The sequence below is a fragment of the Felis catus genome, chromosome E3, assembly GCF_018350175.1.
Source record: "Felis catus isolate Fca126 chromosome E3, F.catus_Fca126_mat1.0, whole genome shotgun sequence".
Lineage (NCBI taxonomy): Eukaryota > Metazoa > Chordata > Mammalia > Carnivora > Felidae > Felis > Felis catus.
Genome location: NC_058383.1, coordinates 37327775 through 37349229, shown reverse-complemented (window position 1 = coordinate 37349229; position 21455 = coordinate 37327775). Strand labels below are relative to the sequence as shown.

At 58.4% G+C, this 21455-nt stretch overlaps 2 protein-coding genes and 1 long non-coding RNA gene across 14 annotated transcripts in view; 1 reads left to right on the top strand and 2 right to left on the bottom strand.

The window, feature by feature from the left end:
- CE3H16orf96 (chromosome E3 C16orf96 homolog) overlaps positions 1 to 12124 on the top strand; it is a 55425-nt gene extending 43301 nt beyond the window's left edge. For 4 of the 10 annotated variants that reach the window (XM_019821010.3, XM_019821007.3, XM_003998986.6 and 1 more), the window contains 5 exons: positions 329 to 509; positions 635 to 737; positions 6650 to 6730; positions 7501 to 7702; positions 9056 to 12124. In XM_019821010.3, coding sequence (XP_019676569.3) covers positions 329 to 509; positions 635 to 737; positions 6650 to 6730; positions 7501 to 7702; positions 9056 to 9071 — 583 coding nt within the window. In that variant the 3' untranslated portion in view covers positions 9072 to 12124. Of the gene's footprint in view, positions 1 to 328; positions 510 to 634; positions 738 to 864; positions 999 to 6649; positions 6731 to 7117; positions 7358 to 7500; positions 7703 to 9055 lie in introns of those variants that run through there. The other 6 variants (XR_006591321.1, XR_006591322.1, XM_045048175.1 and 3 more) reach the window with 6 other exon arrangements.
- LOC123382652 lies at positions 1708 to 4736 on the bottom strand. The gene is made up of 2 exons (XR_006591331.1): positions 3387 to 4736; positions 1708 to 2023 (listed from the first exon to the last, which is right to left on the bottom strand). It is a non-coding gene; the product is annotated as an uncharacterized LOC123382652 (long non-coding RNA).
- Positions 12125 to 12579: 455 nt separating the features above from the next.
- Positions 12580 to 20407, bottom strand: UBALD1 (UBA like domain containing 1). Of its 3 annotated transcripts, none has more exons than XM_045048186.1 (3): positions 19598 to 20407; positions 16088 to 16150; positions 12580 to 15782 (listed from the first exon to the last, which is right to left on the bottom strand). In XM_045048186.1, exons 1-3 carry the CDS (start codon positions 19865 to 19867, stop codon positions 15429 to 15431), a joined length of 687 nt encoding a protein of 228 aa, XP_044904121.1. In that variant the 5' UTR covers positions 19868 to 20407; the 3' UTR covers positions 12580 to 15428. The 3 variants fall into 3 exon arrangements, with proteins under 3 accessions (XP_044904121.1, XP_044904123.1, XP_044904122.1); XM_045048188.1 differs by lacking the exon at positions 19598 to 20407 and adding an exon at positions 19120 to 19337; XM_045048187.1 differs by lacking the exon at positions 19598 to 20407 and adding an exon at positions 17761 to 19056.
- Positions 20408 to 21455: the final 1048 nt, after the last annotated feature.

Sequence of the window (21455 nt, the reverse complement as noted above, 5' to 3'; positions counted from 1 at the left end):
AGGGCCATGGGGGGGCCTGTGCCTGACACCCCCCACCTTCCCGTGCCTGATTCCTTCTTGAGATCAAAGGTTCAAAGCCTTCCATTGGCAGGCCAGACTGGGGTCCCAGGGGTAGGTGGGGTCTGGGGGAGCACAGGACTCGATTTTTCCCCTCTGCCCCAACTGTGCATGTCCATATCCATTCGCCAGCCCATAGTGGCCCCTCAAACTCAAGCTGGAAGAAATTCCAATCTTGTCTTGCTATTGGTCAGGCCCTTGGGCCCACCCTGCTGCTCCTCTGGGGCAGAGGGGTCTCCCAGCAGCTGCTGTCCTACCTGTCCTACCCCAGGGAACACCAGCAGCTACAGCAGCTTCAGGATCTTGAAGACCAGGACAGGAGTCTGGATGCGCTGGGACCCCAGCAGGACTGGGGCGACGGCCCCGGCAATGATGCCAACCTCAAGTTCAAGTCCTATGACTTGTCAACATTCTACCCCTACGGGGACCCTGAGGTGTTGGACTATGACACAGTGAGTGCGGCAGAAGCCCTGGGCATGGGCGACCCCCGGGGGAGGCCGTGCTCTGCCTGGCCTCTGTGTGTCCTGGAGAGGCAGGCAAGCACTCTCCCTGACCTGGGGCCCGGGCCATCTAACAGGCCGAGGTGGACATTCTGGGAGTGGACGGGATCCTGTACAAGGGCCGAATGATCAACCAGGATGGGGCACGGCCTTCGACGGGCATGGAGAAGGAGCTGGCAGGTGAGGGGTATCAGGCCTTCCGGGGAGCCCCCACCCTCAATGTCCTGGCTTTGCTGGGCAGCATGAGGAGGTGCAGGTGGGGCTCAGAGCTGGCCCCATCCCTGACTTGGGGATCTTCAAATGGCAGGAGGCCTTCACACGGCTACTTGAAAAAACGGAGCCCTACTATATGCCAGGTGCTGCACCGGGCACCGGAGAGGCAGTGGGGAGCAAAGAAAGATGGGCTGCTCGGGGTCTCCACATGAGTGGGAGAAACAGAATGTAAGCAAATAACCTGGAGGGGAGGATCCATTGTTAGCAATAGCAATGAATAGCTGACCAGAGGGGAGCGCCCTGGTGACGAAGGATGCTGGCCTAGGGAGGGGTGCCAGATGGCCTCCCCACGAAGGATGCTGGGCTGGGGATGGGAGGGTTGTAAGGAGAATGCCAGTCCAAGGAGAGGCATCTGATGAGGGAATAGGGTAAGCTGGATGAAGGGGTCGGGTGGGAAGAAAGTGGTCCAGGTGGGGGGGAATAGCAGGTGCAAAGGCCCGCGGTGGGGAGAAGCCAGGCACAATTGGGAGTCAGGAAGGTGAGTCTCCCTGCGGTTTGGAGACTGGGAAGGGGTTGGGCATGATGAAGAGATAGCATAGACACTGGAGGCCTGTGTCCTAATGTCCCAGGTAGGTGAGGACTGGGTTAGGTGGGGACACATGGATCAGTCACTCTGATTGCTGCAGCATCAAAGCCCCTGCTCCAGCTGGCTCCTACCCGGGACTCCAGGCCTCAGCTCCAGCCATGGGCCGGCAGTGCTAGGAGGGGTACCTCCTCTGCACCACTCTTCAGGGTTTTCTCCTTCCGGAAGAGCCATACACTTCTCCATTGTAGAGGGACCCTGGAGTCCCAAAGAGGCTGGAGGGTTAAATTCTGCCCATGGTTTTCTTCCTCACCCTGCTTTGTCCCCATTGACTTGAGGACTAAATACCAGGTATGCAAGAAAAGGAAATGGGACTGTTTTATTGGGAATGGTGGGCAAAGAAGAGCCCGCGTTAGCGTCCTGGGACACATGCAACAGATGGCCGCAAACTGGGGGGCGTAAGACAAAAGAAGTTCTCAGAGTTCAGGGGCCTGGAAGTCCAAAATCAAGCTGTCACAGTGCTGTGTTCACAACCAGGGCTCCGGGGGAGGCTTCTACCTGTGTCTTCCAGCTCCTAGTGGCTCCACACGTATCTTGGCTCATGGCCGTGTCCCTCCAGCGTCTGCCTCCGTCTTCTTGTGGCCTAATCCCTGTGTTTTCTCCTCTTCTCCTGGAAGGACATTTGTCATCAGGTTTAGGGCCCACCTTAACCTGGGATGAGCTCATGTCGAGATCCTTAATTACATCTGCGAAGACCCTTTCTCCGAATAAGGTTACATTCCTAGGTTCTGGGGAGCATATCTCTTTGGGGACCACCATTCAACACACTACAGGTCCCTGCGCTGGCCCAGGAGGTCAGGACACCATCTGAGCCCTGCATTCCCCCGGCATGGGTCCGGCTCCCCCTGGACAAGCCTCAACCCCCCAGCAGTGGCTGCTGTTGGGAGGGGACTCAGGCTAAGCTTCAGGGGTCACCGGGCAGGGTAATAACCATGGTGGCTAATATTTAATGAGCCCCGAGTTCTTGCCAGGCCTGCACCGTCTCCTTTCAGCTGGCAACAACCCAGTGAGGCATTGCACCAACGAGCAGGTGAGGGCCGCTTGCTGGAAGGTGGGGGAGCCCTTATCTCCACTCAGGCACTAGACAGGGCCCCTCTCCACCTACCTCCCCTGGGCTGTCACCCAGAGGGCAGGGCTTCTCTCCCCATGGCTCAGTCATTCTTGAGACCTACGCAGCAAAGTAGGACTGAATCAAAGGACACCTCAACTGCTTTGTTCTGCTTGCGGACAACAAAGTCTAACTACTTTTAGAAGCTGGTTCGAAACCCGCCTGTGGCCAGATCTTTTGACCAGATTGCTCTTATCACTCATTTATTTACTCAAAAGAACATTCTAATCCAAAACGGACTCAGTATCTAAACCTAAATGAGCCAGTGTGAGCCCTGCCCAGGTCCAGCCTGGCCCCAGATGCATTAGTCTGTTCATATCACTGTCCAGCGTGCCCTGCCATTTACTCAGTTCTTTGCCAGCTGGGGGCCACTGAAGGGCATCTGGCCGGCCTGTGCCCTCCAGGTGCTTGCACTGAGTCAGGAGCTCAGGCCGGGGCAGAGGAACACCCAGTCAGTCCCCAGTGAGCCGTGTCCCCATAGGAGGGTGGTGGACGTGCCGAGGCTAGTGGTTCTCAGGCTTGACTTTTGAAGAAGTGCCCTGGAAGGAAGGCTAAGTTCAGGCAGGACTCAGGACGTAGGAGGAGGCAGGCAGGGGGCGTCACCAGCCTCAGCCCTCCTCACCAGCTTTGGATGAACTGCCTAAAACACGCACAGTGACCGGGCCCTCCCCAGCTCAGAACCTGTTGGTAGGAGTTTCCTATGGATGCTGTAACAAATTACCCCAACCGAGTGGCTTAAAACAACCCACATTTATTTTATCTTAGTTCAGGAGATCAGCAATCTGAAATGAGTATCACAGGGCTAAAATCAAGGGATCAGCAGGTCTAGTTCCTTCTGAGGCTCTAGGGGAGACCATTTCCTTACCGTTTTCACCCCATTTCTTGTCTTGTAGCCCCTTCCTCCAGCTCAAAATGTGTCTCTCTGTCCTTACCTCCCCTTCTCTGACTCTGACCCTCCAGCCTTCCTCTTTAGAACCTCGTGATTCCATTGGGTCACCTGGATCATTCAGAATACTCTCTGTCTTGAGATCCTTAACTTGATCACATCTGCCAAGTCCCCCTCTGCCAAGTCAGGTGACAGTCACAGGTTTTAGGGATTGGAACAGGGACATCTCAGGGGCATTGCCCCCAGAGTCAGGCTCCTTGGCTGATCTGTGGTGGGGGGGGGGGGGCTTGTCCCCTGTATGCCCCTCCCTTCAGCATCTCAGAACTGTTTGCTTGTCTCTCAGTGAGCCCAGCTATCTCCCACCTCTGCCCAGGCTGTGCATCTGCCTCCAAGCCCTGGAGAATCTGTCTCATCTGCCAGAGCTCAGGGTCCCCTCCTGTTGAGAGCCTCACGGCTCCTCAGCTTCTGGCTTATGCAGAAGTGGAAAAGCCACAGAGGAGGGCCCAGAAGGAGCAGGTGTTGGGGTCAGATGGCGAGTTTGAATTCTGACCTACAGAATCCAGGGCATCAGTAAGACCTCAGGGAGAGTGCTGGGTCAGAACCCTGTTTCCAAGCCTCGCTGAGTCTCGATTTCGAACCTGTGCCCTGGGCCCACGTCCCTCACCTTGGAGGGAAGCAATACGACAGTCTCACTGATTGGCTGGTTGGCTGGTCCGGCCTGAGACCTGTGGACGGATCCAGGTGCCACCAGGTGATCAGAATGGGGGCCTGAGAGCGCCCCCTTGATTGGGCATTTGCTTTTATGCAGAACCCACAAAACACATTGGAGTTAGTTCTTAGTACAGGCTCAAGGAACAGTAGATACAGACCTTAAGACATAGTTAGGAATGCAAGAGGTTTGGGGGTGGGGTGGTTAACAAAGAGGAGGGAGGAAAGGGAGGAGGCAAGCAGAGACCCCCCGTGGCCAGGCCCTGTGCTCCCGTCTTTGGCCTGAGGTGCTAACAGTCCCTGAGGTGCTAACAGCTGGACGCTCTTGGCTCCCTGTACCCCTGCAGCTGAACAGTGAGTTGTTTTTTTTTTTCTTCCTTCCTTCCTTCCTTCCTTCCTTCCTTCCTTCCTTCCTTCCTTCCTTCCTTCCTTCCTTCTCTCTCTCTCTCTTCCTTCCTTCTTTCATATAATTTATTGTCAAGTTGGCTAACATACAGTGTGTATAGCATGCTCTTGGTTTCCAGAGTAGGTTCCCATGATTCATTGCTTTATGTACAATACCCAGTGTTCATCCCAACAAGTGCCCTCCTCAATGCCCATCACCCATTTTCCCCTTTCTCCTGCCACCCCCTCCCATCAACTCTCAGTTTGTTCTCTGTATTTAAGAGTCTCTTATGAGTTTGCCTCCCTCCCTGTTTGAAACTATTTTTCCCCTTCCCTTCCCCCATGGTTTTCTGGTAAGTTTCTCAGGTTCCACATATGAGTAAAAACGTATGGTATCTGTCTTTCTCTGACTGACTTAATTTCACTCAGCATAAGACCCTCCAGTTCCATCCACATTGCTGCAAATGGAAGGATTTCATTCTTTCTCCTTGCCAAGTAGTATTCCATTGTATAGAAAAACCACATCTTCTTTACCAGTTCATCAGTTGATGGACATTTGGGCTCTTTCCATGGTTTGGCTGTTGTTGAAAGCCTGCTATAAAGTGAGTCTTTTCTTTTCTTTTTTCTTTTCTTTTCTTTTCTTTTCTTTTTTTTTGACCTGGGTTATTTCTTATTTATTTATTTATTTATTTATTTATTTATTTATTTATTTAAATAATAAATTTATTGTCAGATTGTTTTCATACAACACCCAGTGCTCATCCCAACAGGTGCCCTCCTCAATGCCCATCACCCACTTTCCCCTCCCTCCCACCCCCCCATCAGCCCTCAGTTTATTCTCAGTTTTTAAGAGTGTCTTATGGTTTGGCTCCCTCCCTCTCTCTTTTTTTTTTCCTTCCCCTCCCCCATGGTCTTCTGTTAACTTTCTCAGGATCCACATAAGAGTGAAAACATATGGTATAAAGTGAATTCTTTCTTAAAAGGGAGGTCCACAGAGCACATCCTGCTGCCACACGGCCCTGGTCATTCATTTGGTCATTCCTGAGCCCTCTTTGGTGTCAGGCATATTTTAGATACCACTGGGGAGACCCAATGTGGTCAAAATACAGTTACTGCCCCCTTAGAGTTCTTACCCCATGAAGGACCATAGGATATAAACAAATAAAAAGTTCACTGAGTAAGATGAAACACGGAAGTTGGGGAGAGAATGGCCAGGGAGGAGTCCCTGGTGAGCTCACGAAGCAGGAATTGTCAGGACAGCCAGGAAGGACACAGGTGTCCAGGCAGAAGGAACAATCTGGTGTCCATCGTGGGAAGGAGCTTGGTGCCTATAACTCGTCCTGAGAGCCAGGCCCGGGCCCTCCGCTCACCGCATCCTCACCCTGAGGGTTTCTCTTCTTGTGCAGCCTTTGGTCTGGGTGGCCAGTCATGGGGATTCTCGGCTGGATAGGGAGAAGGAGATGTGTTGGGTTCAAAAGTGAAGGACGGAGCCAGATTCTAGAGGCCAAATGTTGTACAATCCCTGGTCTGTGAAAGGCCCAGAACAGGAATATCACAGAGACAAGAAGCGGATTCGTGCCTGCCAGCGGTTGGGGGACGGAGGAAGGGAAATGAATATTTCATGGGCACAGGGTTTCCTTCTGGTGGGATGAAATGTTCTGGAACTAGCTAGAGGTGGTTGTCGCACACCATTGTGAATGAGCGTTAATGTCACTGAATTGTTGGCTTTAAATGGTTAATTTTGTGGGACGCCTGGCTGGCTCAGTCAGTGGAGCATGTGACTCTTGATCTCGGGGTTGTGATTTTGAGCTCCACACTGGGCACAGAGGTTACTTACTGTGTGTTGTGTGAATTTTATCTCAAAAAAAAATTTTTTTTTCACACACACAAGGTGAGGGATGAGAGGGTGGGGGTGGGGGCATGATGGCTGTGGTCTGGCCCCAGGGAGAACATCTACGCCTCCAGAAATTCTGGGTGGGAGGAGGGATCTTCCACGAAAGAGAGGCTGAGGGGCAGGTGTGTGCAGAAGGCGGGCAGGTCTGGGAAACAGTCAAAGGGCCTTTGCAGGACAAGTGGGGAGTCTGGGGTCAGGCGGAACTCTGCAAGAGTCCTCACCCATTCCTCTGTCTTCTCCTTTCTTTTTCTCTAAGCTGTGAAGGTTCCGCATCCCCCAACTCGAAGCCTGTGTGACCGTGAACGCCCGAGTACCTTGTTTGGTGCCATCTACCCCCGTGAGTACCTGCCCTCCGAACACCCTGGCCCAGCTGGGGTCCTGGCAGGGTCTCTGGGGCTCACCCGTCCCAGCCTGGGGCGCTCCTGACCCACCTCATCCGTCTCTCACCTGCTCTGTGTATGCCAGGTCCAAGAAGTCCCCTCAGGTGTCCCATCCCCCTGCCAAGCACCCAGCTCCCTGGCCATGGCTTCAAGCCATCCTGGGCTCCTGGTTTACCCTTCAGCGGGGCTTCCTGGCCAAGCACCATCCAGGGGGCCGAGACCAGGTGTCTGTCCCCTAGCTGCAGGGGTGGGATGAGGGGCCCATTCACCATCCTGGGCCTCTCTGCCTGGGGCCCCGTGAGCTGGGCTGGGGGATTCCTCTGATTGCCATCACCACGTACCAGGTACCTGCGGATGCTTTACAGCCTGTGCTGCGCTCTCTCCCTTCTCATCCACGCCGTCCTCGGCCCAGTTGGGTGGGTGTGCACTACTCTCCCAGCTCACAGTGCGGAGCTGAGGCACCGCAACCCTGACCCTGGATTCCACGTTCATGTGCACTTGAGCATCCGACTGTGGCGTCATTTATCTGGAGTCATCCCCGGGGAACTTTAGGGTGTGTCTGGGACGGGGTGAGCCATGGGAAAGCACTTCCGGTCTTGTCTACTTAATGGGTATGACCCATCAGGCCAGCCGCCCCCCTCCCCACCCCACCCCCCCACACCCCCCACCCCCCGCCTGCCCCATGATTGTTGCTGGGACACAGCATCGTCTCTCCTGCCTCTCTCAGGCCTGCACCCCCGGAAGAGTGTGTGCTCAGCCACCTCGGGCTCCCAGCCTCCGATGCCAGCTCGGCCTCCATCGCTGCCGCCCCTGCCCCTGCTGCCACCACTGACGCCATCCCAGGGGGACCCCCAGCAGGTCCCGCGGCCTGCCCGGCACACACGACCTCTGCGCCTCGAGTCCCGAGCCAGCACGCAGCCTGCCAACCCGTGAGCCCTGCGTCCCTCACCCCTCCCTTCATCCCTCCTCTCCCCCTGCTGGCAGAGACTGGGCCCTGAGCTCAGCCTGAGGAGGGTGCAGGGGACCTGGACATGGGTGAAAGGCCTCCATAAGGGACTGATTTTGACTCAGTGGCTGTTTTTGTTTGTGTTTTTTTTTTTAAGTTTATTTGAGAGAGAGACAGAGAGTGAGCGAGGAAGCGGGGCAGAGAGAGAGAATCCCAAGCAGGCTCCACGGTCAGCTCAGAGCCTGACGCGGGGCTTGATCTCATGACCGCGAGATCATGACCTGAGCTGAAATCAAGACTCGGACGCCCCTTAACTCTATCCACACACACACAACACAATCCTTTTTTATCCTGCACTTCGTGGAGAACACAGCTCTCTAGATTGAATTTTCCACTGAGCCAACATAATTCCTTGACCAGTCTTCAATACAACAGCTAACATGCTTTTAAAAACAATCACTTTCCTTTTTTATTTTGCTGAAATGATTCTATCAGAATCAGTTCCTAGCACAGCTACTGCCGACGTATGTTTTCTCTGGGGGCCGTTATTTCTGACCAGACCACTTTTCTCATGGGAGCCAAATATTACTGTGTGCCTCCTTTTGTATTTCATGCTGATCCTTCCCACCAGTCATTATAGTCATGCATTGGATATTTTTAAAACCTGATTGTTGATGTTTACGTTTTGGCCAGTCCTCGAGGAGTTGGGAGCAGAGGCCCCTGGAACGCCCTGGGCTGCCCTTTCCCCAGGGCCAGAATCCCGCTCGCCTGTTTGACGGCCTTCCGTTTCTTCCGGGGGGTGACTGCCCACACTCTTGGTGGAGCGAGGAGCAGACTGGGAGGTCATGATGACCTGATCTGGCAATCTAGTGGGCAGCCCAGGACCGCAGAGGGCGCATGCCTGCCTTCCAGCATTGTACACGCCCGGCTTGCTTGCCCTCCTTACCTCTCCCCTTCTCTTCCTCTCCCTGTCCACTCCATGGCTCTGGCTAGTTGTGCCCACTATGCTTTTCATACTTCTGACACGTCTTCCACATTTCACAATCTCTCCCTGTATGGTTTTGGGGCATGACTCCCCCACCCCACCCCACCATGCACTGGAGGCCCTGGGGAGGGCGGCTGAGTGGGCAAGGGAGTGGGGGGAGGGAGCTGCCCAGGGGTCTGCTCTGGGGGAGCCAGAGTGCTGGCATGGAGTAGGAGCCCTGGACCTGGAGGCCATCAGAGTCTGGGAATGCTGCCTGCCTACCCCCTTCGTGATGGTCTCCCGGCCGGCCGTGTCCCCAGCTCCTCACCTGTGACCACTCCCAGCCCCTGACTTCTCTTTTCTTTCTCCAAGGACTGTGTCTAAATGAGGCCAAGCTTTTCCTGACCCGGGTGACTTACCTGTCCCAGACACCTTGGGGGGCACCAGCTGGTGCAGTCCTGGACCCTGCACCCACCCCCGTATCACAGATGAGTATTTTTGGCACGTTCTCCCCATAATAAAATCTTTCACTTTTTTGACTGTGGATGAGGGTGACTGGCCTGGCACCCCCTGCAGAGGGGGCCTTGTCTGCCCCACGTGGGTGGGTGGACCTGCTGGTCCCTACTCAGGCCCCCACCCCAAGGTCAACCTCCCAGAGCCGCTGGCCAGAACCACCCTGGCTGAGTCCCAGCAGAGAATCAACAGCAAAGCTTCTTGCCTCTGCCACGTTTCCCACCACGGCAAAGTGTCCTGAGCCTGCCCTAGCCCTGTGTTCTGGGAAGATCGGAGGTCTGGGGGCAGGGGTAGTGATGTGATTGGCCCAGGTTTGCTCAGGGAGGCCTCAGCTCTCCAGCGCCCGGCCAGGAGCTGTCCTCTTTGGGTGTTGCTCACGGGTATGAGGTCCCCAACTTCCATCACCTCCCACGTCAGGAAAGAGAGGTGCAGCCCGGACTCAGGCAAAGCGTCCCATGCCAGGCTTGTCCCCTGCAGCCCTGACCCTCAGGCACCCACACAGGCAGGATTCTCAGACCCTCCTCTCCATCCCCGCTGGCCCCCGCAAAGCTGTCTTCCCAGCCATTTCTCAGATTTACAGAGGGAATCGTGCCTGAGTTGGTTCCTGTAGCTCAGGCATTGAGGAGTGAGGCCCAAGGAGGTCACGGTGCAACCATTTGCCCCGACAGGCTCCTTGGTGTTTTGGAAGGTGGGGATACCCAACAGCAGCCAGCCGGGAGCGATGCCAGAGGATGACAGTCCTGTCCCCCATAGGGGTTGTGGGGGAACAAGCCAGCTTTTGGTCTGGTCCCAGATGGGAGCTGCAGGCAGAATCCTTGCCCCTCCCCTCTTCCAACCCCAGAGGGTGGGGCCTGCAGGGAACTGGGAGGGAAGTGCTCAGGAAGTAGCCACCCCAGGCCAGCAGGGAAAGGTGCCTGGGGAGCAGACAGAACCAAGATGGGGTCAGCAGAGTGGGAATCTCAGGAGGTCCTGGGTTTGGCCTCCTCCTCTGCCAGGGGGACATGGTTCCTGGCCTGGGATGCAGCGGCCGTGCCGGGCTGGACCAGGAGGAAGGGAACCAACCGTGCCAGTCATGCGGGCTGGCCTGGTGTGGGGCTGCAAAATGAGTTGGGCAGGAGGGGGAGAGAGAGGCCTCTTGCCAAGCGGAGGGTCCTGCTTTGGGGGGCTGCTGGAAAGGAGATGCTGACTGACGACCACCCTGCACCCCCAACACAGCCCACAGCCCACCGCTGCAGGTGAAAGGGTCACTGAACATTTCTACCTTCCAAAGACGACGAACTCCGTAACTCTAAGGTATAAACAACCAACGAGAGCCGGTTCCCAAGGCAAGTCGCCAACAGCGGAGAGCTGAGGTGCTGGAAGGGCAGGCCTTCTGTGCAGGGACCTCCTCCACTAAAATCAGCGCACACCGGTGTCCCTGGCTTGACCCCCGACTCGCTGCGGTTCTAGGGGCTGTAGGCAGAGAACCACCAAACCAACACACAACCGCCAGAGAAAGGCTTCTTTTCGCAGTCCCCCTCATCTTGCTCGTGGCTTCCCCGGGATCCACGGAAAACGACCCCACCAACACGTGCAGCTCTTATCCCCCAGAAGAGGAGAAACGGCCCCCAAGAGCAGAGCAGATCGCTGCCATCGGGTTCCCAGCACCTCGTGCTGTGCCCCCGACACGCCCTCGGCCAGCCTGGGAGTGGGTCTGAGAGGACCCAGCGCCCCCCTCCCCTAAAGGAGCTGAGTTCTCCTAAGGCTCCTATGAAACACATATCGCCCAAACATAAGCTGTGGCTAAGCAACCAGAGACCTTCCCAAAGGCAGGAATTGCAAAGAACCTCGCATCAAGAGATCTCCTTTTGTCCGGCACAGGCGGCCTCCCCAGCACTGGCCCCGGGAAGTAACCAGCCTCAAAGCACTCATCTGTCCTCAGAGGAGTCCTGACGTAAAAGCCCCTCAGAGACCTCCAGGGCCGTGGCAGCCCTGCCCACTGCCGGGCTCGGGGGCCGGCCTTGGGGACAGCATGCTTTCCTGCGGCCGGCCACAACGTGTTCTTAGAGAAACCTGGGAAGACCCTGGGAACATCCCTTTCATCCGAGAATCCGAAGAACAAGCCCCTTTTTTCAGCTGTCTCAAGGAGGAGCCCTGCCTGCCCACAGAAAGCGTTTTAGCGTCTCCATCTACCAGGTGCCCCCCTCCGTCCCCGCGGAGCAGGGCTTTTACTTCTGAAGCTCTTCCTGGTGAAAAACAAGATCCCCTCCAGATCCCGATTTGGAGACAGGAACTGGACACACGTCTGTGGCCAGTGGAGGGGGCTGACTGATGACAGGCAGGCTGGCTGGGTCCCCCCTCTGATGGTCAGCTTCAGCCCGTTGTGACCTCGCGGGAACCCGGGCCAGCTGTTTATTTCCAAGATCGGCCAGAAGTGAGACTTTTTGTGCAGACTCCAGTGATTAAATGTCGGCAGGCCATCCTGAGAGAGATGGAGCATCGTTTGAGCCAAGCTGCACATGTCAGGGGACTATGGGTTTGCAAAGCCCCAAATTAGCATGCCCAGGCGCTTTAACGGCAGACCGGAAAGATGCACCCACTGCTCATCACCTGGGGAGGCTAGACCATCCCACGTGCTGCCATGTCCACTCTTCAGGAATGAGATACTCGGAGCTCAAATTGTCCTTTCAAGCACTTCAAGGATGCAGACAGGGTTTTTTAGAGCAGAACTTTGGAAACAGTCATTTGAGCTCAAGTCTGGCAGGCAGGTAGGGGGTGACCATGCCCAGAAGACGCTGGGCTTTTAGGTGACAAGGCCAGGTCCAAGGAGGTGCCAAGGTGGACAGCCAAGGATGGCTGTGTCTGTTCCCTTCCACTTATGCACCCAGTACCTTTGCTTTTCAGCCAACTTACACTTTGAACATGTTAATAGACGGTTACAGACTCGTTCGACTTTGCTTCTGAGCTTCCAGGCTTGGGAAAGTTGAAGAAGGTTCCAGATTCTGTTCCCACCTCTGGCTTCCCTTTGAGTTTGGCCCACTTTTACAGCCTTTCCCTTGCCCGGGGGGATGTTCAGACCAGGGGATCCTGGCACACCTGACAGGGCCTCTGCATTGCTGGAAACTACTAGAGCCCCCCGCCCTAGCTCCAACCCTGCTCTCTGTCCCCTCCTGTCCAGGTACCCACCTTGGCTGAGGCACTTAGGGAGAATCATCCTGGGCTCTCCTCCAGAACAGTTGTCTCAAGCACCCAGGGGACCTTCACGCCCCACAAACTTGGCGGTCACAAGGCTGGTGGCTCCCAGTTGCTGTGAGGGGGGGCGCGCTGAGGCTCCGCATCCCAATCACTTGAGAGCTGTTTTAGTAACAGCTGTGACGCTCTGTTAAGTTCACCCTTTCAACATGTACGATTAAGTAATTTTTATTCCCAAGCCGATCAACCAATAGCCTGGGGAACGTTTAAAATTATACCGTCGAGCCTTCCCCCCCGAGACTCTGATGCCGTGGGGTCTGGGAGTCTATGGTTTGTCTTTTTACGGAGCTCCCAGGAGGCTCTACTGTGCAGCCAACCATGGGAACCACAGGTCTAGGAGACATTCTGCCATGTCTACAGACGTTTTTGGTTGTCACAACTGGGAGATGCTGCTGGTGTCTAGCGGGTAGGGGCCAAAATGCTGGTCAATATCCCACAGGGCACAAGACACCCCCAGCAGACAGTGAGCCAGCCCCAAATGTCCACAGTGCCCAGGTTGGAAAGCCACGGCCTACAGGAACTCCCAGTCCTTTCTGGCCTGAGGTGACCACCTGCGACCTCCAGGCACAGCCCATGGCAGTCCCCCAGGAACAGAAAAATGCACCTCACCTCCAATAGATCAGCACTGAGTAGATGTCGTGGAGGAACATTTCTCAACGTGGAGCTCGAGGTCCTGCACCTCTAACAAGCTCCCAGGTGGTGCTGCTGGTCTGGGGACCAGACTGTGTAGCCGCCCAGGGTAGAGCCTATGTTTCCAGGAGTGCAAATTCTAGATGGAACCCTGGCTCTCTGGTGCCTCTGACACAGTCATCATTCCCTGGGGCAGCCCAGGCGCACTCACCCCTCCGCAGCAGGTAACCCATAAACACATACTTGTCTCTGCATTTCTCCCACCACTTGAGGGGGGTGTGGCAGTTATCTGAGAATTTTCCCTCATCAAAAAGAACGGAGCAGCAGCAGTAGCGAAGATTCAGGAGGGCCCAAGATGTCCTCACTCTTATCCATCCCGCCCCTCCCTACCCTCCCCACATGCACCCCAGAAACAGCTGTGCCCCGCCTCTGGACTTCAAGAGGAAGGCCCTTAGAAGGGTGGGTTTCAAGATGAGGACACAACTCCAAGACCTAAGCAACAGCTTGGGCGGGGGCCCAGTGGTCAGTCTTCAGTGACACCCAGAGGGTACAGTCAACCAGGAGCCTGTCCAGGGTCCAGCAGGGTGGAGACAAAGCTGGGGAGGCCAGGGAGCAGCAGTGGCGACACCAGCACAGGAGCATCCTCATCCCTGGGCGCAAGGGCAGGACTGCGGTGAGGAGTGCAGAGACATCAAACAGGAGACCTTCTGCAACAGAAGACACTCTCCAACCCAGTCATCATCCGCAGAAGGGGGCACCTGAGGGGCTGGGCGCCAGGTGGGCCATCCTAGGTTAGGGAGTGAAATCTGCCTCTACTGAGGATTGGGCAGAGACCGTGGCCTCCCTCCTTCCCCAAAGCCCAGTCCCTCACAAGGGGTGCAAGGCTGAGGCTGCCCTGGGAACCGTATCCCCCAGCGTGGGCAGCTGTGGGGGGAGGGGGAGGGGACAGACTGGGGCATCCCTGGCTTCTCCCTTGGGGTGAGAGCAGGTGTCTGTCCCAGCCCAGCTCAGGAGCAGCCCGGGATCCCATCTGCTCTCCCTGGTTTGCTGGTCTCCTTAGTGACAAAAGGTCTGAGTTGCAGGTTGGACTCTGCCCTGGGCTTGTCCTGTTCCTGTCACGAGCCCCCACTGGCTCTGCGCAGAAGCCTGCTATCTGACCACGGGCGCTGTGGTCTGCGGCTCCCCAGGGGAGGGCCCTGCCCTACCAGGCATGTTTGCTGGAGGTTGGGCTTGGAGTGTCCAGCCTGCAGCCTGCAGCCTGCAGCCAGCCATTGGGGCCCTAAAGACACACAAAAAAAGGTCCTTATGTGAAACCCAAGCAGACTGGAAGGAGTCGTTAGCCCTGGAGGTCAGGATCAGTCCAGCCGGACAAGGGAAGGATGGGCAGGAGGGCTGGGATTCTGGGAACACTGGCCAGAAATGAACTTCCTGGGAAGAACCTTGGATGGGCAGGAAGATTCCAGAGCCACGTTATGGTTGAAAAGACAGCAAGAGACAGCAGCAGTGTGGAGCCAGGCAGGACTGGGGGGGTGGGGGTGGGGTCTGGGCTCTGTCAGTGCCCTGCCTCTCCACATGGAGCCAGCTGGCAGCAAAGCTTAGGATACGAGGCAAGACCACAAAGCCTGGTGGTAGTTTGAACTCTTTTCTTCTCTTTTGTTAAAAGGGGGAAGGGAAAGGGTGTGAGGTACCCCCGGCTCTGGGGGAGGCATGCAGGCAGCCCCAGCAGGCAAGCGCTGGGGAATGGGTGGGAAGAGTCCTGGAGTTGCCCACAATTCTTTTCTCTGCAGGGAACAGCAAGGCTGGCTGACAAGGGGGTGGGAGAGAGGGGCGGGGCCCTGGGGAGAGGGGTGGCGGGCAAGGGGTTTGGGGGCTCACTCTAACATGCAAAGTCCAGCTGCCCCGTAAACTAGGTTGCGTCTTGAGGAGCGACATACATATAAATACATACACAGCTACACACACACATGCGGAGAAGGCTCTGCATTCCCGAGGGTGGGGATCTAGGCCTGCTGGCCCCCAAGGAGCTCCAAGGCAGGAGCCAGCCAAGTCTCCGCTGCTGTGGCGATTCTCCGCAGCCCCCTGGGGTGGGGCAGGGCGAGCGAGTCCTCTGGGGAAGGCTGCTTGTTCTGTGAAGTTCCGTCCACCAGCACCAAGACGACTCTGAACCACATCCATGCAAGCTGGGTGCCGCGGGCCTGCGCCTCCGTGTTCGCGCGCGGGCGGCCTGTGTGCTGGCACCAGGGTCCGGTCTCTCCCCTCCAGGGCTCCGGGGAACGGGGGTGCAGACAGAGGAGGGTGAAGGGGGCCCGCGGAGACATCCTCTCCCCCGCCCCACAGGGTCCTGGCCTCCGGGAGGGGGGAGGGGCCTCCCTTATCTCTCGGCCTCCATGGCGGGGTGGGCCCTCGGTTCTGAGGCGGCCTGTTGGGGGGCCAAGGGCGGCCAGTCTGACGCTGGGGAAGGGGGTGCCGGAGTCCACAGGGGCGGCTGCTGTGGCTGGTGGTGCTGTGGCCCCCCTGGGGGCGAGGCCGCGGTCGGCCAGCTGGGTGCCGCGAAGCTGCCGGTGGCGGCGTGGGGGAAGTGCGGCGGGGGGGACGTGGCCGTGGCGGCCATTGGGCTGCCACTGCCGCCACCGTGGAAACTCTCAGAAGCCTTGAGACGGGAGAACATGGTGAGGGCATCGGGGAAGTTGGGGGGCGTGGCGGGGGTGTTGGCAGGAGTGCACATCTGTTGGGGGGAAGAACAGAGTGGGGGGTGAGCACCCCTTTCCGGGAGCCCCCGGCCTCCCACTGCCTCCTAGGAGCAGACACACACCCAGCCACCGTTGGGAGCTTCTGTGCCTCTTCCCTGGATGCATCTGGCTCCGTAGGACAGTCCCCTAGCTGGGGGCTCCAGACCCACGGGCCATGTCCCCGGAGGACCCTCTCGTGCGAGCCAGCGGCCTCTCCACTGTGGAGAGCCATGGCGGCTTCCTTCCCCTGCCCTGTACCAGGAGCACCCCCTAGCACCCCGGGGAGTGGAGGGACACTTACCATCTGGTGGTGGTGGTGGCTATAGGGGATGTTGGTCTCCTGGAAAAAGGCGCTGAGGGCCGTCTGTGGGAAGAAAGGGCCCAAGCTTAATTACCCTCCGGCCCCCCACCCCCACCCCCTCCATGGACCTGTGCCGCCCTCGTTCCCAGGATCTCTGGGGCTTGGAGTGGCCCTGAGCCTGGCTACAGAGGGAGAGAAGTGAGTGTAAGCAGTGTGTCTGTCACAACTCAACGCCTGCCACCTCCCAAGGAGGCGCCACAGGCTCCCAGGCCGGTCTGGCAGGCGGTGAAGACCCTCACACTGCCTGCCTCCCTCCAGCTTGCACTGTGACCTCGGGAGGGGAGCAGGCAGCACCCCTTCCTGGTGTCACAGGGAAAGGCCTTTAGCAGAGATCAGCTGTTGATTTGGGAGATTCGAGCCAGACAGTCACCAACTCCATGGGTGGCAACTCCCTAATCTGAGCCTCAATCTCCTCATCTAGGAGCCAGGGAACAGCAAAAGTTCCCAGATGTTAAGTCTGTGACCCACCTGTCCCTCTCCTTGGCTGGCCACAGGAGCCTGCCATGACCTGGGCCTCAGTGTTTCCAACTGCACCACAAGGAGACCGGACCAGGTGGCTTCCACATTCCGGTCCCTTGCCGCAGTAACCTCTTAAGACCCCAGTTCCAGCTGAGAGAGCCAGAATTAAGTAGGATGGCCTGGGTTTTGCACTCGCTGGCCCCCTCACCCAAGCCTCCCTCACAATGTTCTTAAGGTGTCAGAGCAGGGGGATGGCAGACATGCGGTCGGGCACCTGGGGTGGTGCGAAGGGGAGCGGGAGGGGGCAGAGTGTCAGACAAAGGCCCGGGGAGAGGGGGCTCCAGGAGCCCTGAGGGAGGTGCTGCATTTGGTCTGTCCTGGCTGGGGCCCTGCAGGAGGGGCACTGAGGAGAATAAGGGAACCAGCTGCTCTTGCGAAAGTGCTGGGTGAGGGAGTGTGTGAAGGGTCTGCCGGGCCCTGCCCAGGCCCAGGCCCAGGCCCAGCCCCAGCTGCCCTCCATCACCAGCCCCCCCCCCACCCCCAGGCTCACCACCCTCCCCAGCCCAGCCCGGACCCAATCCCTTCCCCCGCCTCCAACACAGCCAGAAACCCAAGCTGGCTCCCAGGGCTTGCCCTGGGGTTTTGTTATTTTTTTACATTCAAATGAATTTTTCTGGGAATTTCCTGCTGTAGATGCCCTACCCCAGTGTCCCCAGACAGGGTGTGGGAACAGGCTGGGGTGGGTGCTGGTCTCTAAGCGCCTCCTCAGGACTCCTTCCCACCCAGGAGCCCCAGGGGACACACCCCAACTACTTCTTCCCAACAGCAAATCCAAAGGCCATTTGAGTGAGGATTCCAGCACCGCTGCTGCCTTAAAGCACCACCACTTAAACACACAGGTCCCCTCCCCCAGCAGCCTCCTGTCCTCATTAACACCTGAATCACAGAGATGTGACCCAAAAACACTGTGAGCCTGCGGGGGAGGGTACAGAAAGAGTAGCCCCGGGGAGCCCCTCACTCACTCTCACGCAAGGACCTAAGGTTTGGGGGTTCACAACCCATTTTCACCTTAAGTAAACCTCCCTAGAATCCATATCCCCCACTTTACAGATGTGAAACGGAAACTCCGCGAGCCCGAAGCATATGGCTCCTACCTCAGGAGGCCACCAAATCTGCAGGCAGCTCCGGCCCCTCTTGGGGACAGGGTCTCCCCCAGGCATTTCAATCCTCAAAGCAACACTTTTAATTCGTGTGGTGGAGCGACACCATCCCGTGCTGAGTGACAGCCCAGCTGGTGCCAGGCTCCCTGCGCTGGGCTGAGAGTCCAGACAGGCCAGGCCCTTCCACCAGACACCTGCCTGCCCAGCCCCAAGCAGGGAGGGAGCCATGTGTGCAGATGTGGGACTCAAGCAAACTGCCGTGAATGTGGTTTTGCAAGTTTTGCCACATCTAGCCCTTGAGACAAACAGGCTGTTTAGGGAGCTTCCTGCAGGGTGGGGCTGCAGGCCCTGGGGGCGGTGGGCACAAGGGAGTGGCCACTGGCTCTAGAGATCAACTCCCACGCTGGAAGTAGGGAGGAAACTGAGGCCAGAGGAGGAAAGGGAATTGCCCAGAAAGAGCAACCTCCCACATTGTGTGAAGACCACACAGGGTCGGCGGTCCCTGCTGAGAGCGCGCGGGTAGAAAGGTGTGAGCAAAGATTCCCCTGGCTGGATAGGCCACTGCTTCCCCAGGCTGTCCAAACCTTTGGGCTGGAATTCTGATCCCCCATCCCATTCTTAAGAAGCTGAGTCCTAGAGTCCTCAGTGTATCCCCTGCAGGCTCGAACACCTTTCCTGGGATGGCTCCCCATCAGGAAACCAGGCTCCCGGCAGGCAGGGCACAGACACCGTCTAAGCTGTGACCTTACACCTGTGAGGGGTGGAGCTCAAGGACTCTGGCCTCTTCCCTAGATACCACCCTGGGTTATTTCTGGGGCAGTTGAGCTAGGCAAAGCCAGGTGGCCTCTTGGCAGCACAAGATGTGGGCACTAGTGTTCTGTGGGTCAGGGAGGCCTGGTGGGTGGGGTCCTGACTGGGGCAGCCCCACCTCCTACCCAGCTGACCGAAAAGCCACCGAACCGTGTAAACCACGCCGTGCACTGTGCAGGTAAATTCATCTGGCAGCACAGAGGAGGCCACCCGAACACGCCTCTAGGGCGGGGTGCACAGATGCACACTCGTAGCTGTAGTGTGGGGCTCCCAGCACAGCACCCGTACACTCGTGTGTGTACACGCGTGGGCACCATCTGCAAAACGGCGACGTGTGTGTACACGGAGCACACAGCCCGCACCCGCGCGCCGGGTGGACTGCGTGTTTACACACACGCCGACATGCCCACACGTAGCGTGGCGCGTGCGTAAATACAAATGCACATGTACGTGGACACACGCGCCGCCGAGCTGCCCACTGGGCACGCAGACCCTCAAACCCACTCGTGCGGGGCGGCTCTGCCCACGGGCCCCAGAGCTCACCGTCCCAGCAGGCGGCTCCCGAGGTGGGGGCGGCGCGCGCCCAACTCGGCCCCAGCCCGGGGCGTCCTCCTTCCGGCCGCCCGCCGACTGTCCGTCCGGGCCGCGGCGACGCCCCGCCCTGGCCGTTACCCGAACAAAAGAGGGGGGACCCCGCATCCCGACCGCCGAGGGACTCGGGGGGGCGGGTATCTCGGGCCCCGGTGGGGGCGGGCCGCCCCTCCCGCCCACCCCTCGCGGGCGGCGTTTCCGGGGACCGCGTAGACGCGGCCGCACCGCCCGGCCGCACCGCCCGGCCGGACCCGCACGCCGCGTGTGCGCGCTGCGGCCCGGCCAACGGGGCGCGCGGACGCCAGGACACCGGGCCGAGTGCGCGGCCCCGGCCCGGGCGGAGCGCGCACCAGCACGTGTCCACACCGACCCAAACACGCGTGGCTGGCGGGACGGACCCCCGGTCCCCGGTCCCGGCCCGGCCGCGCACCTCGAACTGCCAGTGGGCCGCCTGCAGCAGCTGCTTCGCCTGGTCGGCCGCGCAGCCCGCCGTCAGCACGAACTGGTTGATCATGACCTGGTGCTTGAGCTCGTCCATGTTCACGGACATGGCGCCGCCGCCGCGCTGCCCGCTGCCTCCCGCCGCCGCTCTCCTCCGCCTCACGCGTCCACCATTAGCGAGCCGGCTCCGGCTAATACAAATATTTACTGTGCGGCTGTGACTCACCGAGCCTCGCCTGGCTCGGGGCCGCGGGGGCATGCTGGGAGATGTAGTCCCGCGCCGCCTGGCCGGCCGGGGGGCGCGAAGAGGTGTGTCTGGACTCTGCCCCTGCTGTGTGCGGAAGCAGGCGGCCGTGTCTGCGGGCCGTCACGCTCTCAGGGGTCCAGCAGGCGGGCCCGCTGGCGTCTTTGCCCGGTATGCCTGGCATCCCTCTGTTGAGTGGGCGCACACTTGGGGGTGGGGGTCCCCTAGGAATTTTGGCACAAATCGGCAGCTCTAGGACACACAGACCCGAAAGCCTGGCACACAATAGGCGCCAAAAAATACTCCTTCCTTGGATGAATGAATCTGCCCTTAAGGGCTCTGCAGAAAGTCACCGCCTCCAGGAAGCCTTCCAGTCCCCCACCCCAACACCCAGAGCAACAAGTTCACGTCGCCCACTCCTGATGCGGGTCCCTCCCCGGCTTGGCGCTCAGCCACACACACACTACGTCTGGGGATGGGATGGCGCGGACAAAACACGAGGTGGACAGACCCTGGTGCCTCCGGGTTCCCTCCCCGCGGGGCTCCCACTTTCCCACGCAAAATCTCGTGCGCTCTGCCGGAAATCTCGGCTTTGGGAAGCGGGCGCAAGGACCCGGCGGAGCCAGTTCCGGGGCGGCCCCGAACTTCTATTCCCAGAATGCCCCGGTTTATTTGCATCGTTTTGTCCCGAATGACGTCAAGTGAGTGAGGCCGCGCCTTGGCCAATGGACGGCCTCAGAGTGTTAGGACCTGGCCATATAAGGTAAACAAAGCTGGCCGCCCAATGAGGCTGCAGCGGGGGCGGGCGCTGGGCCGGGGCCGGCGGGGGCGCGTCACGTGGCGGGCGGGGGCGGGACTGGAGCGAGCGGGAGAAGGGGGGAGTTGCGGGTAGTGTTTACAGTTCCGCACGCGCCGCTTCCGGGTGACGTCTAGGATCGGGCGTGTGGGACCAGGGCGTGCTCGCAAAGGGATCCCGGGCGGGGAAGCGAGGAGGAGTCTGGCGCGGTTACCCCCGCTCTGACTGACCTTGGCCCGGTTCCTAGAGCTTCCTGGGCTCCAATTTCATCCGTTGGGCAACCGTTGTTTGGGCCCTTACTCTGCCCTGCCTTGAGCCAGCCGGGGTTACAGTGGAGAGCAAACCCGAGAAGGGTCTCCTGGTGGCGAGATTGGGTTGGGGCTGTGTGTCAAAAATCCCAAGGAACGGATGTACAATTGTGGAAATGTAGAAGTGTGAAAAGTGCCTTCTGGAAGCTGATACAGGCCCTGGGGTGTTAGGGTTACAAGTCATTGAGAGGTTTTACTAGATCTGATCAGTTGTCCACTTTAGGCTCAGTTTGGCGTCCAGATGGTGGCCGAAGGGTCCAGTCTGGATCAGGAAATGTTTTGGATGCGTCTGGTTCTAAGGGAGCACCCCGCCCTCCCTACCCAGCGCTTCACTGTTAGAATTGCACTGGAAGGAGGGAGCTATCCCACACCGGAGGGGTGGGGGGATCCCCTTCCTGGATCCTTTCATCTTTCCAGAGGTTCTGTCTTTAGCTGGTGGGAGGAGGATAACGGGAGCCTGGTGGACAGGGCCTGAAGGGATCCAGGGTTGTGGGGGCCT